Source organism: Eupeodes corollae, chromosome 2 (genome assembly GCF_945859685.1).
Source record: "Eupeodes corollae chromosome 2, idEupCoro1.1, whole genome shotgun sequence".
Lineage (NCBI taxonomy): Eukaryota > Metazoa > Arthropoda > Insecta > Diptera > Syrphidae > Eupeodes > Eupeodes corollae.
This window is the reverse complement of record NC_079148.1, coordinates 96,308,750-96,330,889: the sequence shown is the minus strand read 5'-3', so window position 1 is coordinate 96,330,889 and position 22,140 is coordinate 96,308,750. Positions and strand designations below refer to the sequence as shown.

Below are 22,140 nucleotides of genomic sequence, written 5' to 3'. Positions count from 1 at the left end.
AAAAGGGTTTTTCAATAAGAGGTTTTTTTTGAGCTGCCGCATGTTTTGACAGAAAGAATACCTAAAGAATTTATGAGAAGGCATTAATGAAATCTAAGCGATCTTAATGGCGATCCGTCTGTGGCACAATAGAAGAAACTTCTGAAACCTCCTGACTACGGAAAATTCTTTCAACTTAACCAGCGATGCCAAGCTGTCTGAAGAATGTAGAATGCTCCTGGACAAATTCAAGTGAAGATTCCTTGAACTTACTACTAGATACTCACTGTCCTGGTAATTCTCTAACCGCAATATGCAACAATCATATTCGTTCATGTTTCAATAAAACATATCCCCAAGATCTGATCACAAGGGACAAGTTCCAATGGGCTATCAACAGCTTCGAACTACTTCAATTTGCTGGACAAGATGGGATAATAGGTACTAGCCGAATTACAAAAAGCTTCAGACATTATTGCGCCAATCCTTAAGGCAATTTTTTCCAGTTGTCTATATCTGGTCCATATTCCCTCGGCATGGAGAGAAGTTAAAGTTGTTTTTATACCCAAAGCAGGTAAATGCTAGCAAGTCAATTATCAAGATCTATACGACCTATAAGTCTATCATAATTTCTTGTTAAGACCTTAGAAAGATTGATTGATATCCATTTTAGGGCAAGTATTGATACATGACTTCTGTCTACGTCTCAACATGCCTACTGTAAAGGTAAATCGGTAGAAACGGCGTTACATACCCTAGTACGCACCATCGAATGCTCCATCCATCATAGAGAGTTCACTATGTTTGCATTCCTTGGACACATCTGCACTTACATCTCTAAACGTAGTTCGCTTGGGAATTAATTAATTTAATGCTGACTAGTAGAATAAAGAACTCAAAACTGGGCAACTCTTTTGCCAGAAGATTCGTTATTAGACGGACACCACAAGGTTGTGTTCTATCCCCTCTGGATCCTTGTGGTAAATGAAATCCTAACTATTCTTGATGCGGAGTGATTGCCTATGCGGATGACGTTGCTATAGCGGTTTCAGGAAAGCATTTCAACACATTAAAAGAACTCTTACAAAATGCCTTAGACAGACTAATACTTTGGGCTGATCGGAGTGAACTAGGTGTTAACCCACACAAAACCGAATTAGTCCTATTTTCGAATTGGAAACGGAATGAACTAGAACGAGTCAAAAAAGCTACTGTAGCTCTTTTGTCTTGCAAAAAAGCTATTGGTAATAAATGGGGCTTACAACCCAAATCACGGATTGGCTATACACATCAGTAATCAGACCAATTTTAATGTACGGTATGGCAGTAGGGTGGACTGCTGGAGAGAGAGCCGCGACAAATTAAAAAAAGTTCAACGTTCAGCTTGTCTATGTATAAGCGGATCGCTTCTCAGACCCCATATACGGCCATACTCTTCCTAATACCTCTTTATATATTTAGCAACCAAATAGCCGTAAACTTCGCTTCAAAGCGAATTTCAAAGCCCCCAGACTACACCATTTCTTAACTACAATTCGAAAGAAACTTCCAGAATTCTATACCCTCCTGATCTTTTTGGGAGGATAGCGAATTCCTGGAAGACGAATCAGTCCACTTTTAGACAGATAGATGAAAAACAAAAGAAATGGTTGGTGAAGGTGTGCACTCTGAAAGACTGAAATTAAGTCTCTCATTCCGCCTACCCAATCATTGTAGCATGTTCTAGGCGGAGGTTTTTAACGTTAAGAGAAGTCTAGTCCTGGCTTAAAGAAAACGTGATATTAACATCTGATATCCGTATTTTCTCAGATAGTCAGGCCGCTATCAAATCTCTGGACTCTGTCAATAACTGTCGATCATCTCTAATGGAGATGGCACGGCAGTTTAGAGACATTCCAGGTAACTGTAAGGCAGATGAACTCACCAGGAACGGTACAGTACAACCCATTCCACCACGTTTGGCAAATGTTGGCATACCAATCCCTACTTGGACGCTATGAAAAAGGCAAACACTAGGTGGAATAAGATCACCACGTGTCGGATCCCAAAAAACATCTGGCCTTTGATTTAAAGTGATCAAGGTGCTTGCTATCTCTAAGCAGATCGCATATAAGCTCGATAAAAGGTGTCATAACCGGGCACTGTCTAATAGGCTAGCCACGCGGTTAGGCGTATTCTCAAACAACTTTTGCAGAACCTGCATGGACGAGGAAGAGGAGGTAGCAGGTCTTCACCTTCTCTGTACCTGCCCTGCGTTAGCTCAAAAACGCAAGAATTACCTAGCAGAAATCTTTTATAACGATCTAAACGATCTAAATCATATTAACGTAATCAACGTGTCCGGTTTTTTAAGGGACTCAAATTGGTTTCATTGAGCTTAGGAGAACGCCTCAAGATTCCATAACGGACAGCCACTTTAACTCTACCTAAGACCTATATTGGTATTACGGTTAGACTTCTTTGAGAGATATGTATACAATTCAAGTCCTTAAAGGTGGAATTCGTGAAGCTATCGGGAACTTACAGCCATAAAAGGTTATTTTTTAATAAATATGATTTAAAACATAACCAGCATGGTGCTCATATATGCGTTTCGCCTCGGTGTAATGGTGGGGCTCATCAGAAGATGACCATTAACAGTATGGCTGCCATTTGACTGATATCGTTTTCCAATGTTAATGGAAAAAATTTCTCTTTATAATGAAATTATTAACAGCATTGATTTATTTTTAAAAAATAATCTTTTTTTCAATATCAAAATTAAACCTTTTATAGGAAAACAGTAACAAATGTTTCCACATTTGGTTATGGTTCAAACTAAAAATGGATAAGCGGAATAGCTAAAATGGATTCAATGTAATTTCTATAAAAGAATATCCGCTACTGGAAAATATAATTTAAAAATAAAATTAAATGGGAATTCCATCGAAGGAAATACTCAGACTTTCATGATTAAAATTCTAATGGCTCTATGTCCTGTCCATATATAACTATACACGTATGTCCCTCTAATGATACAGCTCCTCAAGTGGTCACACAATTCTGAGAAGTTATTCATTCAAAAAGGACTCCGAAGAACATTATAGTAGTTTCTAAATATGAGAACATTAATTTGAAGAAAACACTTACTGTATACTATATATACATTTAAGTTGGTGTAACATTCCATTTTACACACATGTACCTAAACACTTACATATAAGTAAGAGACCATCAAGAATATTATAATAATAATGATTGGCGCCAAGAAGGTTTTCTTAAAACATCAGCAGACATAGTGTCATCTTACATAATGGACGAGTGCGTGCCCAAAAGGTCATTTGTTATATTTGTATGTTTTTTTTTTTTAAATTGATACAAACATATGGTTTGTTTATTTATTTCGTTTTAATATTAGTATAAGAGTGTTTTGAACTTACCTGCAATTTAACTAATTCAGGATATTCGGATGCTAGTTTTGCTAATTCCTGATAGTTGGCCTTTGCTGATGAAACAACCCATTCTTTGCCTTTTGGATGGGAGAGAGTGACTTCTGGAGTCATTTTCTCTTCGATCACCTGGAATGGAATTTTTAATTAAAATTATTTAAATCAATTGATAAATAAATTTGACAAGTATTTTTAAATTTAAATTTAATATTTTTAAATTGTTTACAACGGTCAGGTTTAATCAGCATAATTAAAATTTTGTCTACGGAAACAATGATCTTGTGACCTTGTGAGGAATTAAAAAGCTGCTAGTAAGAAGTTTTTTAATTTGAATACAGCCGTCGAAAAAAACCACTGAGGAGTGGCAACAACTTATTTAAATAAAATTATTATTAGTATCTTGGATTTTTTATAAAAGAAAACGGACAAAATTAATAAACTAAGAATTTTTCCAAAACAATGATACAATTTCATTTTCGTTCAAAAAACCTCCAAGAACATTTCTCCTGCTGTCTTCAAGAATTGGACATTTACCCATGAAGTGAAATACATCTTCTCTCACATGTAGATTACATAAGGAGCAATATATTGGTAAATCCTCCCTATGTGGAATGAAGTTAAGAGGTTTACCACGCAGCTTTACCATCATCGAAATATCCTCTACTCTGTATTCATCCCGGAAATAGCTCTTCGCCTCCAAATTGTGATTGAGTTGACTGTAAATTGGTCTGTGCAGAGGCTCTGTTGCTTCATTAAGGCATTTATCCCATAACATATCATCCACTTTTGCAATTAGGTGGTACAGTGATTCTTTCCATTGATTGAAATCAAAGTTATCTATGTTAAGGTTCATGTCACTCTCCCTAGCAAGTTTCATCTATTCTGCATACCATCCCGACCTCTCTCGAATAGTTTGAAGTGCCACTATCTTCGGTAACCGGTAACTATCCATATTCATGATTTTGAGAACATAATCAATCTGTATTCGAAGTGTTCGTACAAAGAGTGGCTGCAGTCCTGTTTCCAACATATCTGTATAGTTATGTACACTAGATCTCCTGCTGACTGGGACTTATACAAACAAGCTCTAAAGCAATATAAAAAAGAATTAAGGAAGAGTAAGAGGTCTTCTTGGAGAAATTTTTGTGGTAAAATAGAAAATACTTCAGAAGCCTCAAGAATCAGGAAAATTCTCTCAAAAAGTCCAACACTATCACAGATGAAGAATCTCTTAATCTGTTATGAGACACCCACTTTCCAATTAGCTCTAACATACTCAACGACTTAACATCAGAGTCTTTAGCTTATACAAGCGATTTAGTTGATCTAATAACGCGGGAAAAACTGCAATGGGCCATAGACAGCTTTGATCCATATAAATCTCTAGGACCAGACGGAATCATTCCGGCCGAACTCAGAAATGCTCAGGCATGACCATTTCACAATTGGAAATCATTCTGACAAGCTGTTTACGGTTGAGATATATTCCCAAAGCCTGGAGACTGGCAAATGTAGTCGTCATTCCTAAAGCAGGGAAACCCTCCCACGTTAACCCTAAAGATCTACGACCAATCAGCCTATCATCCTTCCTTCTTAAAACCTTGGAAATATTGATTGAAATTTATATCAGACATAATTTAAAACTATGGCTCATTTCCACAGCTCAACATGCTTACTTTAAGGGAAAAACAGTAGAATCAGCACTTCACTCGCTGGTACGTATTACTGAACATTCCCTCGAATCAAATCAAATCAAATGGGGTGGCGCAACAGTCCGTTGTGAACCAGGGCCTAGTGACTTACAACTCTCAACCATTCCTGTGTGCGAGTACTGTTGTCAGGAATGGAAGGGACCTACAATTTAAGGCCGAATCCGAACGGCTAGTTTGAGAAAGCGCTTTTTCATGACAAGAATTACATTCCCTCGAATACAAAGAATATAACTTAGTAGCGTCCGTAGATATTGAAGGAGCTTTCTACAACGTCAGTTACCAGGCGATCACAACAGCAATGGATAAGCTGAAATTAGAGAAATCACTCATAGATGTTATAAGTCTCATGCTCAAAAGCAGGGCAATAACTTCTAACATTAGAAGTTTTACTACCAGCAGATTGGTGAATCGATCGACCAATGGTGGGGTCCTTTCGCCTCTTTTATGGAACATGGTAGTAAACGACCTACTTACATCATTGGAAGCAGAGGGTTTCAAGGTGATTGCCTATGCTGATGATGTTGCAATATCCGTATCTGGGAAGCACCCCCAAGTTCTCTCGGAACTCCTACAAAAAGCCCTAAACAGGGTAACTAAATGGGCTAAGCAATGTGGCTTGGACGTCAATCCACATAAAACAGAATTAATACTCTTTTCGAGAAGATATAAAATTCCTCAGATTAGCCCACCCAAGATTAAAGAAATACCATAAAGCTTTTCCGACCAAGCTAAATATTTAGGCCTCATTTTAGACAAAAAACTAAATTGGAAGGCAAATATTGATGAAAGAGTTAAAAAGGCTACTGTAGCGCTTTTTACTTGTAAAAAGGCCATAGGATCAAAATGGGGCTTCTGCCTAAAAATAACCCACTGGCTATACACTTCGGTAATAAGACCGATACTCATTTATGGAGCTGTCGTATGGTGGACCGCAATGGACAAGATGGTAAATCTAAATAAGCTCATAAAAGTCCAGCGGTCAGTAGGTATGTGCATCACAGGAGAACTTCGCTCAACACCAACCGCAGCACTGGAAGTGCTTTTAAACCTAACACCACTTGACATCTTCTCTAAAAAGGTGGCTGCCAACTCATGTGTAAGGCTTAGAGCCACCTCTCAATGGACCAGTAACAATACTGGAGAGAATAGTAGTATTTCTAGACAGTTTCAGATCCCCAACAATGGTATTCGGTAAAAGCTTCCATGTGTCCATCACTTCAAGATCCTCCTGGGAAGAAGAGAGACCCCTGGAGACGATACGGTACACTTCTATACAGACGGTTCAAGGACCGATCACGGAGTTGGAAGTGGTATCTATTCGTAACAACTGAATCTCAGTCTATCCTATAGACTTCCCAATCAATGTAGTGTATTCCAGGCAGAAGTAATGGCGTTTAAAGAAGCACTATCCTGGCTCAAAGAAAACTTTATATCTTGCAAGGATATACGAATCTTCTCAGACAGCCAAGCCGCTCTTAAATCTCTCGCGTCTGTCTCCACAAACTTTCAAACAGTCCACGATTGTTGATCACATTGGATTCTGCTTGTGCTAGTGAGTTACAAGCTGGCTTTAGATCGGGATACTCCACCGTGTCGATCACATTTTTGTACTCCGCTCGATTGCTGACTCGTTTCTATCGAGAAATAAGAAACTATTTGCATTTTTCGTTGATTTCAAAGCTGCTTTCGACACCGTTGATCGCAATGCCCTATTTCACAAGCTTTTCCAGATAGGAATGTGCCTTAAGTTCGGTACAGTATCGCACAATTTATAGAAGACTACCAAAGTAGTAGTGTGAAATGGCCAACGCTTATCAGAAAAGTTCCAAACGAAATCAGGAGTTAGACAGGGCTGTGCACTCAGTCCAAACTTTTTTGCACTCTTCATTGATGATATAGTCGAAGCATTACCAGCAAGAATCGAGTACGCAGGCGTTGACATTAAAGCTCTTCTTATCGCTGACGGTGTTGTTCTGGTCGCGTATACTCCGCAGTCCCTTCAACTAATGATAAATAAGCTTGCTGAATATTGTAGAAGGTGGGACCTAGTGGTAAATTTAAATAAATCCAAAGTGATGGTTTTTAAGAATGGCGGTGGAAGACAGGGTGCAAGTGAGCAATGGCACTATAATGCTGAAAGAATACAAATATCTAGGAGTCTGCTTGCTTTACTAAGAACTTGAGCATGGAAAAACATCTCACTGATAAACTTATTAAGGCGAAAACAGCTATAAACGTAGCATGGAAACAGTTTGATAATAAGGAAGTTACGCACACCAGTAAACTCAGGGTCTCCGAAGTTGTATCGGAAACGAAAACTTGGGGAGGTCGGAAATATGAAACTGCTCAGATTTTCCAACTTTCTTCGAGTACGGCAAACTACATGATCATGCTGGAAACGGCTTTTTCGCTTTTAATTATAGAAACTTTGAAGCTGCAGGTTGATTACATCCTCAACGCTCTGGATATGCTATAAGTTATCGTCTCCCAAAGAAAGTAGATCTTCAAACAATCCAATCCCGAAGTGGATGGTTTAAAGACAAGATAGAACTTGCCGAGCAGGTGGATGTTGACCTAAACTATAGTAACCTTGCTTCTTGGAAGCCAACTTTATATCGCCTAATAGCTAATCTGGATGAAGCCTCAAGAACAAAATACACGGAGCAAAGCCAAAAGCTCACTGCACCGCATGATTTACTGTAGACTAGACTAAGATCTCTGGGAAAGAAACTACTTCCACGACAAATATATCATCGAACAAATTTCACGCTTGTCCGACTAAGAGGAGAACTCCTCTTATGGAACCTGTGCAACTTGAAGAGCTTCCCGAAAATACGGACGAACGAACGTAGGAACACACGAAAGCACAGACATTTTCTATTTAGAATTGTCAAAATGTTTGATTTGACAAATCGGACCAATTATAATAAGTTCCAATGAGAAAATGCATCTGAGCTTTTGAAAAATATTTATTAAGTATGGCAAAAACTCCACGTGAAAAGGTGCTAGGACCTGTTATGCAGCTTTCCAGGATGTTATGGAACTGTGATTTAAAGTAAGGGTTTACCAGAAATTAGAATATTTTTAACAATTAATTTAAAGAATATATTCATAAAAAAAATTGAAATTGTTTCCTATTGAACATTCTTGATAAAAGACATGAAATATGTTTGGTGATCCGAGAATTGATAGAAATTTCGGGTTTGAAGGAATAAGCTAAATAAGTTCAAGATAGTATATGTTGGGGTAAAGTGGTGATTATTTGAAATTAGTCGTCTGGTAAGTTTTTTTATCACCGGAAATGAGGATTAACAAAACGGGTTTTTGAGCTCCGGAAGTTTTAAATGTCTCCTCAACCAACTAGACGCTCCCAATTTTAAAGGAAATATCTGCAGAAGTGTATATTTTTATTTATATATCAAGTATAGAAACAGTTATGAAAGTACTAGAAACATAATTCAAAAATTAAGAGGTGAATAAAAATCCGAAAATTAACTTTCAAACGGATATGTAACTTTCGAATTTTTTTTTAGAGAAACAAGGTTGAGTTATCTTTGGTTGCTATTACAACTTTTGTAAACATTAAACTATGCCGAAATCATCGCAGACTTGAGATTTGTAGGTCTTTTTTCAATACTGCCCGAAATAGCAGACATGTTATCATTTCTAAGATAATGCTTTGAAGTTTTTTAAAAAGGCTACTCGCAATTTCGAACCATTACCTAATGCAATTTGTAGTTTGTTCCCAATTACGTGTTTTATTGCTGGTCCCTTCTTCAGGACAATTTCTTTCCCCTATCTTATTCTAATAAAATCAAGGACTTTAATAAGAACATCTTCAAAATATGTTTCAAAACTACTTTTTGCTATTGTTTGCAAAAAAACACTCTCAAGTTTACCAATTTGAAGCGTTCATATTTGTATTCTCTCGAACTTCAAGGTGAAATGGATCACCCCGCCATAGAATTATGTGGAAGCAGTACTTAAGGGCGTACACACTTTTATCCACAATATTTAACGGCTAAATAATGAACGCACATATTGTGTGGCATACAACATCTAATTAGTTTAGCACAACAATTTTATCTGATGCTTTTATAGCTTCGTACATCTCTAAAAAAGAAGCAACAAAAAAAAAAAAAAAGATGCTTAAAAAGTCAAGTACCGTAAATATTCCACACGTGGCTTATTATAGGTGAGCAACTTTCTCACAATGCGGTAATCTTGTTTGTCCCATAGCATTACCTTTTTACCCATACTTCAGTTCTTTCTCTAGATACATATTTCTATCCTTAAAAAAATAACTAAGTAACAAAAAAGCTAAATCTGTTGAAATTCCCAATGCCTTTTGGCAAGATGGGATATGGCAATGGTAGCAGCAGCAGGAGTAGTCACCTATTATTACTAACTCGGGAGAAAAGTACATACACCCTGGCGAATGCTCTGCTCGTGCTCGACAGCGAAAAGTTTTCACGTGTATCTTCAGAGCCAACATGGTAATAGAGGTGGAAGTTTGTTTGATAATTAGTTCTAAAAATGCCCATAAATAATAACCACACATGTTTAACTCCTTTATGGATTTTTATAAAAACACAAGATTTCAAAAAAAAACCCTCGTTGGGAACATTTTGCAGAGACGAATCCCAAGGAGCGTGTATTATTATAAACGGTTCGACGACGACGAAAAACAGCAACGCACATACGTATACGATACATACCTTTATAAATCTAGATTCAAGTTCGTAAAGGGATGATAATGCACCATTAAAACGAATACACATAATTAGCTCTTTAATTATGGCATTAAATTCTAGCAGCATCAACAGCAGCGGGGGGTTAAGATATATGACCCATATTTGGAGTACCTATGTTATACAAATGGCATTATGCACATAAATATAATTAACGTCTGGCAGGTATAGCGTACTTATGTATAAACGAGGATGTGGCAAAGAGGAATATTTGGCACAAGACTCTGATCCTTGTGGAAGAATAAATCACTAGCCAGGGGATATTCTGTAGGACACATATCTTGGGTATCGGAAAGTGATAGAATTTATATAATTAACACTATAAACGAAGTATGTACCTAGTTGCTTATTCTATGGACGATACAAGCTTAGTGCCGGAGTTCGAAATTTTATTTAAGAAAGGTTAAAATGGAAATATAAAATGGTTCAAAACGTTTTTCACCCCATGCTCTAACCTCCTGCCCTTTCGAAATCTTAAAACCGACTTCTAAGTTTTTTCTAACATTTTCACTTCGATTGTTTTTGTGTCAAAAATATTAAAATCATAATAAAGAATACAATAATACAAAATTCATAAAAGAAAGGTTCATAGTCCTACGATTCGTCATTAAAACTTAAGTGTATTCACTATTTACGTGGTACCCGTGGCATGATGGTTAGTGCGTTGGACTGTCATGCTAGAGGTCTTGGGTTCGATCCCTGCCTATGCCATCTAAAGTCTTTTCACGAGTACTGCCTCTTGCGAGGAATTGACAAATTCTCCAAGAGTAACTATTGTCATGAAAAAGTGCTTTCTCAAAATTAGCCGTTCGGACTCGGCATATAAACTGTAGGTCCCCTCCATTCCTGACAACATTACTCGCACACATGAATGGTTGAGAGTTGTAAGTCACTAGGCCTTAGTTCTCAACGGACTGTCGCGCCACCCAATTTATTTTATTTATTATTCACTATTTATTAGTGTATTCAATTTTTATTTGTGTTTTCTTATTTTAAAGTATCATATTTGTATTCACTTTTTTGAGAATATAGATATTTTTTTTTTAAGTTAATGTATTTATGTACAAAAAAATTAAATAAAATGGCATCTTGTGGAAATTGAGTATGTACATAGTTTCTCTACAAAAACACAACCAAAAGACATCTTTAAAATCTTTATGGCAACGTTAATAACACTTTTGACGAACAAAATTTGTCTGTTTTTAATCCTTCAATTTTCTCTTTTATTTAAAGACTCTGTCCAAACTGTAGAGCGAAGTGTTATACAATATTTACATCTATTTTGAAATTGATATTGATCGAAAATTATTTATTTTTATTGATTTCTAATATTAACTTTAAAGAAATTTTAAGTCAAACTATATCCGACTACAAAAAATTAATGCTATTCAAAATTTTCTTAAGTATTTGATACGTAAAGAAGAAGTTTGTTTTTTAATCAACTAATTAGGTAGGTTGTTTAAATGGTAGACATGTGCATTCAAGAGGACACAAGCGTCCACAGGTTTTTCTCAAAACCCACCTCTGTCTATCAACTCCTACTCTAACTCCCCGCGGTGAACATCGGGTGCCTAGTACATCAACTTCAGATTGGGTTCCAAAACCAGTGGAAAGTTGTTGAGGCAGCAAACGAGAGAAGGGGGAGAGGTGTTTCCACTAAGGCACCTCTCCTTATCCAGATGACAGCGGAAGAATTCCCAAGATAGAATCAACGGTGGCGTCTACAGTTCCAGTAAGGTTGAACTACTTAGTGAACACCTTATAGGGCTTCTTCGACATATTCGGAGCCCAGGCCTGTAAGGAGCGGTTTATCCGGCTCCCCTTCCTTGGAGTTATACTAAGGATCTGGCCCTCCAGGTTGGGGGTTGTGCGTCGGGGTGACTTCCTGGCCACGTAAAAAATACCTTAAGTTTCGAAGCACCAACAATCCTCGGATACGGACGGATTCACTGTTGACAACCCACGCAAACGAAATAAGGAAAACGAACTTCGGATATGTACGTGGAATGTTAGGTCCCTTAACAGACCACGAGCAGCCGAACAATTAGCGGAAGCCCTAAACTGCTGCAAGGCAGATATTACAGCCATCCAAGAAGTGCGATGGGATGGACCGGGTAAACGCAAACTAAAAGACTGCGATATCTACTACGGCGACTGCTACCGAGAACATAGACAGCGTCTATTTTGTTGTGGATTTGTTGTTGGAAATAGGCTCGGGCAAAAAGTCTTGAGTTTCAACAGTGTGAGCGAGCGCATCACGACATTCCGCATCAAGGCTAAATTCGCCAACATAAGCCTAATATGCGCGCATGCCCCAACAGAGGAGAAAGATGAAGACATATTCTTCGAGCTCTTGGACAAGACATATGAGCAGTGCCCTGGCTATGACATTAAAATTGTCTTAGGACATTTTAATGCCAAGCTAGGAAGAGAAGACATCTTTGGTGGGATAATCGGGAGATACAGCCTGCACGACACTACCTCCAACAACGGATTCAGGCTGGTCGATTTCACTACGGGGCGAGACGTTCTGGTAGCTAGTACGCAGTTCACGCATCTCAATATCCACAAGGGGACATGGAAATCTCCTGATCAATCAACCGTCAACCAATGGCAATGTGGTCAATACATTGCGATCGACGCACGACACCTTCTCCAGTATCCAGGATATCTGAACATTCCGAAAGGCCAACATTGACTCGGACAACTACCTCGTTGCAGCCAAGGGACGGCTACGAATATCCCGATCCAAGCCAAAACATAGAAGTACTGTGAGAAGATTCAACGTTAGACGGCTACAATCGCAAGAGACTGCCATGTCCTTTTCCGATCGAGTCTCTAATAACCTCTTAAGGAGTCCTATGCTGCCTGCATTAAGCATTGAAAACCAGTGGCAACATTGCCTTGCCTCTCGCCTCTGAAGTGCTAGGTTTCACACGGCCACCACAGCGAAACCCCCGGTTTGACGACGAATGCCAGCAAGCGCACGCAGCGAAACAAGAGGCATACAAAACGGCGCTGCACAAAAGGACTAGAGTTGCTCGCGAGCTCTACGAGCAGAAGAGGAGAGAGGAACACCGGCTTCTTAGATGGAAAAAAAGAGAGCATGAGAAGCGCGCGATCGAGGAGGTAGAGGGATGTCACAACAGGAGTTCGTAAATTTTACAAAAATGTAAAAAACACCTCCCAAGGGTACCAGCCACGAACCGAAGCCTGTAAAGACGATCAAGGGAACATCGTAGTAACCAGCAGTCGATGCTGAGAATATGGAAAGATCACTTCTCCAAATTATATAACGGCGATGACGAACGGAATTCCGCTGTAAGGGAGATAGAACCACTCAACCTCGGCGACGCAGATTAACAATTCCGCCTACCCGACCTTGACGAAGTGAAGATAGCTATTCTAAACTTAAGTCAAACAAATCTGCTGCAGCTGACGGCATCGCTGCCGAACTATTCAAAGCAGCAGGCGATGACTTCGTACGGAGCATGCACCAACTCATCTGCAAAATATGGTCGGAAGAAAGCATGCCCGATGAGTGGAATCTCAGCATAGTGTGCCCGATACATAAGAAAGGATACCTTCTAAACTGCGCCAACTAAAGAGGCATCAGTCTCCTTAAAATTGCGTGTAGGATCCTCTCTGCCGTATTATGTGAACGTCTGAAGCCATTCGTCAACAACCTGATTGGTCCTTATCAGTGTGGCTTCAGACCAGGAAAGTCCACTATCGACCAAATATTTACACTACGGCAGATCTTGGAAAAAACCCAGGAGCTTCAAATCGATACCCACCATCTCTTTATCGATTTTAAAGCCGCGTATGACAGCATCCATAGGGAAGAGCTCTACAGAGCAATGTCTAGTTTTTGCATCCTTGTCAAACTTATTCGTTTGTGCAGAATGACGATGGAGAATGCACGCTGCTCTATCAAGGCCGGAAAAGATCTTACCGATGCATTTGATGTCAAAAAAGGTTTTAGACAAGGCGATGCACTGTCATGCGACTTCTTCAACATCGTTCTGGAAAGAATTGTGCAAAACTCAACCATCAACACTAGAGGCACAATCTTCCATAAGTCCATCCAATTACTCGGATACGCAGATGATATTGACATAATTGGAAGATCAAAGCGTGATGTCAGTGGAACGTTTTTGAGCATTGCGACGGAAGCGAAGAAGATGGGTTTAGTGGTCAATGAGAGCAATACCAAGTATATGTTGTCATCAAAAAGGACATTGAACAACGACGTCTTGGACAAAACGTCACCATAGACATCTATAACTTTGAGGTAGTTAAGGACTTTGTCTACCTAGGCACCGCTATTAACACAGACAACGACACCAGCGCTGAAATCAAACGAAGAATAACTCTTGCAAATCGCTGCTTCTTTGGACTTAGAAGGCAGTTGAGAAGTAAAGTCCTCTCTCCAGCATGTAAAATCACCATCTATAAGACACTCATCATCCCGGTTCTCATTTATGGCGCTGAGGCCTGGACCCTGTCAAAGAAAGATGAGAGCGTCTTAAGATGCCTCGAAAGAAAAATTCTTCGGGTGATTTTTGGTCCCTTACGCATAGGTGGAAAATGGAGGAGAAGATATAACGAACTGTATGGGCTGTACAGCGACACTGACCTAGTTAGCAGAATTAAAGTCCAACGGCTTAGATGGCTAGGTCATGTAGAGCGGATGGACATCAACGCTCCAGCCCGGAAGGTCTTCCAATCCAATTCCGAGGGACGGCGCAGTAGAGAAAGACCGCGGTGGCGCACCCAGGTGGGATAGGACCTCAACCAACTTGGCGTGCGAAACTGGAGACAGCTAGCTAGGGACCGAGTTGGCTGGAGACGCATGTTGGTTGAGGCCCAGGTCCGCCCCGGACAGTAAGGCCACCTTAAGTAAGTAAGTAAGTAAAGGCTACACAAAAATTGCAAATTGCAGTTGATAAACTTAGTGTTTGGACGCAGAATAGGTTATTAATCTAAATGGAAAAATAAACAATACGGAAGTACCTCACGCCAATAATGCCAAATACCTTTGAATGACTTCGGATGGAAGAAGCACATCAAAAAGAGAAAAAGAGACTTGAAGTACAGAACAATGAACTGTGTTAATATGAAAGAACCCTGACCTACATATATATCCAGAACAAATTAAGACATCTAACTATAAGGCTATACAAAGTAAACGTATGCTTCGTCTTTCCTATATAACAAATAACTCAGGTATTAAAGAAATAGCGATGTACGTCGTGACCTTCAAATTAAAATCGAAACAGAAGTGATCAAAAAACACGCCGTATTACATTTCCAAAATCCAAAATGGTGACCATCCGTTCTGAGATTAAGAAGAACTAAGTCTCATGAGATGATTGTCGTAAAGGTTCGGAAAGGTATAACAACCATATAAACTTTTTCTAATGTGAATTGTAAATTGAGACAGAAAAATCATCTGTCGATCTATCGTAGATTGGTCCTGATTAACAAGAGTTTAAAGAGTTTCTTTAGAAGATTTCTATGGGATAGAAAAAAAAAGAAAATTACATTTTAATAGCTTTCGGAATCCTATATACATAAACGGATTTTTCCAAATTTCATTAATTGGCACACAACATTTGAGGCTTCCTAAGTTCTTTGCAACAACAAAAGATAGCTTTACGATAACACGATTATAACACAAAAGCACCAATCAAATTCCGTTTTATTGTTTCTGTTTTGGGTATACTTTTATTAAAATTTAATTTCATCAAATAAAAGTTCGAGGTAGCCTTTTTCACTTAGCACCTTGACCCATCATACTTGTTTGTTATTAATCTTTAACATAAATACACAAAATTAAAAACAAAAAAAGAACAAAGCAAAATAACAGCGATGATTTATGGATATAAAACAAATTGTTTTAAACAAAACAAAAAAAATTACCGCACCCTCCGTACCAAAATTTAAAAATCATGCAATTCAGGTTCAAATAAACGAATGTATCTTTATACACTTATGGAAGACAAAAAACCCAACTCTTTGTTCATATGCGTAGTGTTTGGCTTCCGCACCGCCCCATGCGTCATAACCACCGTAGCCGCAGTATGTCCGTCGGGCGTCGTCGGTCGCTATATCGCTGTATACATATAAAGAAGAACCTTTTTTCGCCTACGTCAACGGATAAAGGTGCTACATCATCCCTGGCAGCGGTAATTGGATTTATTTTATTATTATTTTCTTCGTCTTTTTTCTGTTATTTTATTAATCAAAGACATTACACACGGTGAAAAATAATAAAACAAAACTCTCATTTATCAAATCATAATATAACGGAACTAGGCGCCATGCAACAAAAGATCCCCCAAAAATAAATTGAAATTAACCCAATCCCAATCGTCTACTATGACTCGACAGAAAGTATCTCGAAAAAAGCAATGCATAGCTAAGTACTCAAATGTACGAGTATATTGATTGATTGCCCTGGCGAATAGATATAGGTACAGGTTGAGGTATAGGCTGGTTATGCATCTCGGCTACAATGTTTCATGAAAACGGTTAAGACAACACTCAGTCTCTGATGCGACTATGGGGGACGTCTGTACCGCTGCCATAGCCGCGGTCCGCATCTAACATTGTATGACTTGTACGAGATTGATGCACCTTTGTCGCATCGATATCGGTTCCTATTTTTAGCTAACATACGCAGGTACACGCCATGCGATGATGCATTCCAATGCATTCATCTACTTCGGAAAACACACTCTGAGATGTATGGGCTTTTTCTAATACCCCACAACCGATAGCGATGCTGCGATATGATGGCAATGATGGTCGATGCCGAGGCTAATGCCGGATGCAGAGCTGAGGAGTTATAAAATCAGTGATATGCATTGTGGTGTCAGTTATGGGCCCCAACTGAACGAAACGAACAATGTCGTCCATTTTAAGTGCGCACCGAACGCAAAGTGCGCAATTTGCAAGGCTCCTCTAGGTTCTAGGGGTACATCTCGGTACAATTTTATTGCACTTTCTAAATGCATAGGAACGTTTTTTAAAGCACCACCGACCGTGTTCTTGTACAAGCTTGAAACTATATGGAGATCGCTGGAAAATATCCGCAATACTGCATCACTCGAGTGGAGAAAAACAATTAAACTAGCTAGTAACCCTGTGTCCGTACCCTTCCCTATGCATTTTGGATCAAAATATCCTTGCAGCAACTTCGAACCCATAGGTAGATTGTGGTGGGCTCTGTATTCACTTGAAATTGCATTTTGTCGCCGCTCGATGTACCTAACTGCTCTACCATTGTCTTCGTGTATTTTACCTGAAATACTTTAGGAATAGATGAGTTTCACGATGACAACGAGGACGAGGAACGCACACCCTTAGCAAACTAGGAGCCATACCAACCCAATGACAGGTTCAAATATACGCACAAAAATGAAGTTTACCTGATACAGTATATATATTTACATGCACTGTTAAGCGAGGACATCAGGCAGGAAACAGCAATAGCATCGCAGAAATTGGAGTTGGAGTGCACGTCGTCGGACGATTCATGTCTCCAACATCAAGCACTAAAAGGATATTGTTACACAGGACGTGTCCCATGGTATAGTTGCTTTCAATTGTTTGCCAACTTGAATGTTTTCCTTTAATTGCACTGAAACGCAGTTTTCGCATACATACATAGACATTAAAATAACTGCGTTTAAATATGCGTTAAGGTTTACATGTGATGAAAAATAAAAAAAAATGAAAAGCTTAAAATGCAAGTCAAACTTCTTAAAAACGAATAAGTTGTTTTTGGAAAAATACCCCAAAGGAACTATATATTTGAAATTTGTGTAGTTTCATAACCACCATAACTGCGAAATACTATTTAGTTCCACATTCGTGTAGTGCGGCTAAAGAAAGAATTTCTGTACTTAAGAATACGACCGAAATTTGGCTCAAGGATAGTGATGAGCATTCCTTAAAGTACAGGTATTACGGTTAAATTGTTTAAGGGGAGGGATTTCACTATAGCATTGTTTATAAAAATAACGATTAAACAATGAAAGGCATGAGAGCTTATGAGGCGTCGTCGTTCTAGAAAAGAAAACTCGGTAAGAGAACGACATCTTATCATTTTTAAGAGCTCTCTTTTTTTAATTTTATCGAAAAGACTCAAGTATGTTTTTAAGGTACCAGGCTATCCAAAGGAATTGTACTTGAGTTTTGGACTTATAAAAGCTTTTAAAGTTATAGCCAGATGAGAAGGGGTAAAAAACGTTTTGCATCGTCGGAGAAAATGTAAATACTTAGCAGTATTTATGAAGGTGTCAAATATGTGATCACTCTACAAGTGGTTTGTGATGCACATACCTAAAACTGAAACCTGTTAGTCTTCTCGATGATAGTACTACTCATGGATAATGGCATGAGGGATGGGTTACGCTTTTGCTGTCAAGATCAGGATCTTATGGGCTTATTGTATGCTACTGTTAGTAGTTCTTATCCGAAAAACAAATATGAGAATCTAAAAAACAACTATTAAAAGCTAAGAGTACTGTCATCAAAAAAAAAATTGAGTAAGTTAGAAGATTCAGACAGAAGATCAATTATAAAAATACGGAAGAGTTTCGGAGAAAAAACAGAGTCCTGTGGCACACCAGCGTTTATTTTGTGGTTATCAGATTTAAACCCGTCAAATACTACTTGAATTAAACGATCCGAAAGGTTATTTCTAACCCAACAAAAAAGAAACTCATCAACATTAAAAGGTAGTATTTTTGATAAGAGAGCTTGATGCTAAACTAAATTAACTGCCTTTGAGGTATCAACTGCAATAATCTTACTTTCTTTGAAACGATGTAAGAATTTGTTCCATGTTCTTTTTGTAAGTAAAAATATGGAACACTGACAAAATATATATAAAAAAGAGGCTTAGATGCGACCCACACTGGTAACTTCGCATCCCATCTATCGATTTGCCTTGCTTAAGACTTTAACAAAATGTCCATAATAATAAGGAACATATTAAATGATTCGAAGTCAATATGTTTTTTTTTCTCTTTATTCTTGAGTCGAAAACCATTTCTTATCAGTTTTTTGTTTTTTTTTTGTAGGTTTTCGTGTTTAATTTCAAAATCTATTTTTTTAAAGAGATTTTTAGTAGAAAACCAATTTGTCCAATTTATCAAATGGAAAATTTTGACATTTCTTGATGTTTCAAGGTCCCTAGGGTCGATATAAAAGATTTTAAGAAAGATGTATGTGCGTTCGTGTGTACGTACGTTCGCGAAGTTTTTTCGTCGTCCATAGCTCAAAAACTATTGGAGATATCAACTTCAAATACATTTTGTTCTACAGATAATAATACAGGAAGATACAGAAAAGGCTCTCAAGAAAATTGCATGGGTGTATTTTTTATAATAGCAGTTCAAAAAAAAGAAAATTTTTGTTAACCCTTAATATCTAACGAACCAATACCGCTAGAGACTTTAATTAAATTTTATATTATATATTTCAACATGATATTAAACCAGTATTTTTTTTTTGAAAAAAATTCAACTAACGATTTTTTTAATAAATCGAAAAAAATGAAAAAAAAATTTTGTCATCTCGAAAATTTTACGATTGAAAAATTATTTCATCTCCAAAACAAATTTGTGCAACGGCAATTAACGTTTATAACATGTGGTAAAATTTCGAGAAAGTTCAAATGGACAGTTTTTTTTCTTAAAATAAAAACTAAAAAAAAACATTATTCAAAGTTGGTAAAAATTAAATTTCAACTCAACAATCTTTTCAAAAACTGGAGATTATGGCTTCCAATTAATTTTATCTTATAAGAAATATTCGGAAAAATTTTGAGAAAAATCGAATTGACAATTTTTTTACAAAAAATAAAAACCTAAACAAAAAAATGAATAGAAGTTTTAAAAAAATTTGTTCAAAACTTTGACATATTATCTTTGAACTGCTTTTATCTTATGAAAAATATTGTTGTCAATATTCATTCAAATTTTGAAAAAAGTCTAATTGACAGTTTTTTTTACAAAAAATAGAAACCTAAAAAAACAACTAAAACTTAGTAAAAATTTACTTTCGACTTAAACTGCTTTTCAAAAATTAAAAAATATTGTCTTCAAACTTTTTTTATTTCACAGAAAATATTGTTTTCGATTTCCAGTAGTTTTTTTTTTATAAAAATCCAACAGTCCGTTTTTTCATAAAAAAAACTAAATCTGCAAGAAATAGTACGCAAATTTGGTAAAGACTGATATTCGGTTCTTGAAATCTTTTAATTTCATTTATCCAGTTTGTAAAAATTGAAGAAATGGTAAAAATTAAAAATTAAATTGGGAAAAAATTGTTTTCGACTACAAATCTATTTAACAAAACTAGATTTTGAAACTAAACTATTTCAATATATAAGAAATATGGTCGGTAATTTTTATTTAAAAATTTTTAAGAATAATTTAACTGACAGTTTTTTTAACCCAACACGAAAACCTACAAACTTTTTAGCAAGATGAATCGACAGCCGGGATGGAAAGTTATCAGTGTGGGTCATATAGGAACTATATGGCAAGTTTTGCATTCGTGCAAAATTTTGAACTCTAGATTTTAATCAGACATAATATTACGATAGTAGCGAAGTCGAAAAAAGTGGGTCCCGCAATTCCGTCCGATCTGTTTTGTCTGTCTGTTCACGCTTCTACAGCTTAAACCATTTAGGTTGATTCAGTTCAAACTTGTGTAAGAGGCTTCAGCTCTTACGATATGAAATATCACTGTACTAAATAATTACTTTGCTCAGAATAATCAAATTAAAGCTTATTTATTTTTCACTGTTTCCATGTTTCCAGAAGTTTTGTTTAAGTTAATACGTTTTGTTTCTTATTTTGATCAAGTTTTCTTGGCCCTATAGTAAATCAGAAGTGAGATAAAGTTCCTCATTTAATTGAATAGTGGTTGCATTTCTTAAGGCCCGTTTAAATGAAGCCATTGATTCGCTTGAACCTGAGCAGATTGAACACCTGTTCCCTGTTGTTGACCAGGAAAGTGAGGCAAGTTGTGATGACGCACATGAGGACGAGGATGACGCTGTGTCACAACGTCTTGAAAAACTCCGTGATTTAGTCAAGAAAAAGGAAGAAATCGCTGCGTTGGAAAAACGTTTGGCTAAACTCAGCACTAACACAGCCCTATTCGTGAGTTCCAGCACGTTAGTGCACATTCGTCACTTGATGTCGAGGAGTCCTTACCATTATTTAGTAGCGACGATAATTACCCTATTAGTAAGTGGATTGAAAACGTCGAGGATGCTATGGTCACTTACCATCTGAGTGCGTCAGAGGCTTTCATTTATTTCAAAAGACTCCTCAAAGGTACGGCCAAGTTATTTTTGCGGTCAAGAACGTTTTGATCATGGAAAGATCTGAGAGCCGCTCTGATGTCCGAGTTTCAACACATTGCGAAATCGAAAAAAACCTAGAGATGAAAATTACCAGCAATACGTTTTATCCATGCAGGAGATAGCTTCTTCCACAGAGATTGATGAACAGGATATGATTGCCTATATAATCAAGGGGATCCCTGATTTAATATTTAATAAGCAAATCATGCTTACTGCAAATACTATCGCTGATCTCAAGAACATTCTGCGCAAGTATGAAAAAATGAAATCCGAGTGCAACCTACGAGTTCTGGTTACAACAGATCTGTACAACCTTCGAGAAGTATGCCACGTGTTGATGCTAAGGTCATGTGCTTTAACTGCGACGAAGAGGGTCACATATCCAAAGCTCGCCGAGAAAAAGGTTCGTTTTTCCCATGCGGACAAAAGGGACATAATATTATCACCAATTGTCCACAAAAGTCTTCAGTTCTCGTCGTCCAGAGAGGAAAATATACAATGGAATCTCCAGTTTGAAAATTGAAGACCGATTTTCATGGAGTGTTGGAGTATGAAATTAAATCTGCGAATCGGGAAGCTGAAAGCTTTGGAGCTCGGATGAACATCATGACCTTTATAGATATAGATACTCTCAGTCCTATAATTTTCATCCAACAACGGTACGTCCCACCCATTTTTATGACGTCACTAGAACCATTACCTTGCAGTTTCGTTGGAATTAACAGTTCCCAATTGGTAATTTATCATGTGATGTTAAATTTTATGATAGCGAAATATTCCGATAACATTTATGAAATGGAAATAGTTCTGACTAATCCAAACAGTTTTTTTCATCGTGCTCCTAGACGTCTTCCGTATGCACATAAAATTGAGTTGCA

General features: G+C 37.5%; 1 protein-coding gene across 1 annotated transcript in view; it reads right to left on the bottom strand.

The window, feature by feature from the left end:
* LOC129945132 (ankyrin repeat domain-containing protein SOWAHA) overlaps positions 1-22,140 on the bottom strand; it is a 263,503-nt gene that overhangs the window by 206,270 nt on the left and 35,093 nt on the right. Inside the window, exon 3 of the mRNA XM_056054791.1 lies at positions 3,399-3,536. Coding sequence (XP_055910766.1) covers positions 3,399-3,536 — 138 coding nt within the window. The remainder of the gene's footprint in view (positions 1-3,398; positions 3,537-22,140) is intronic.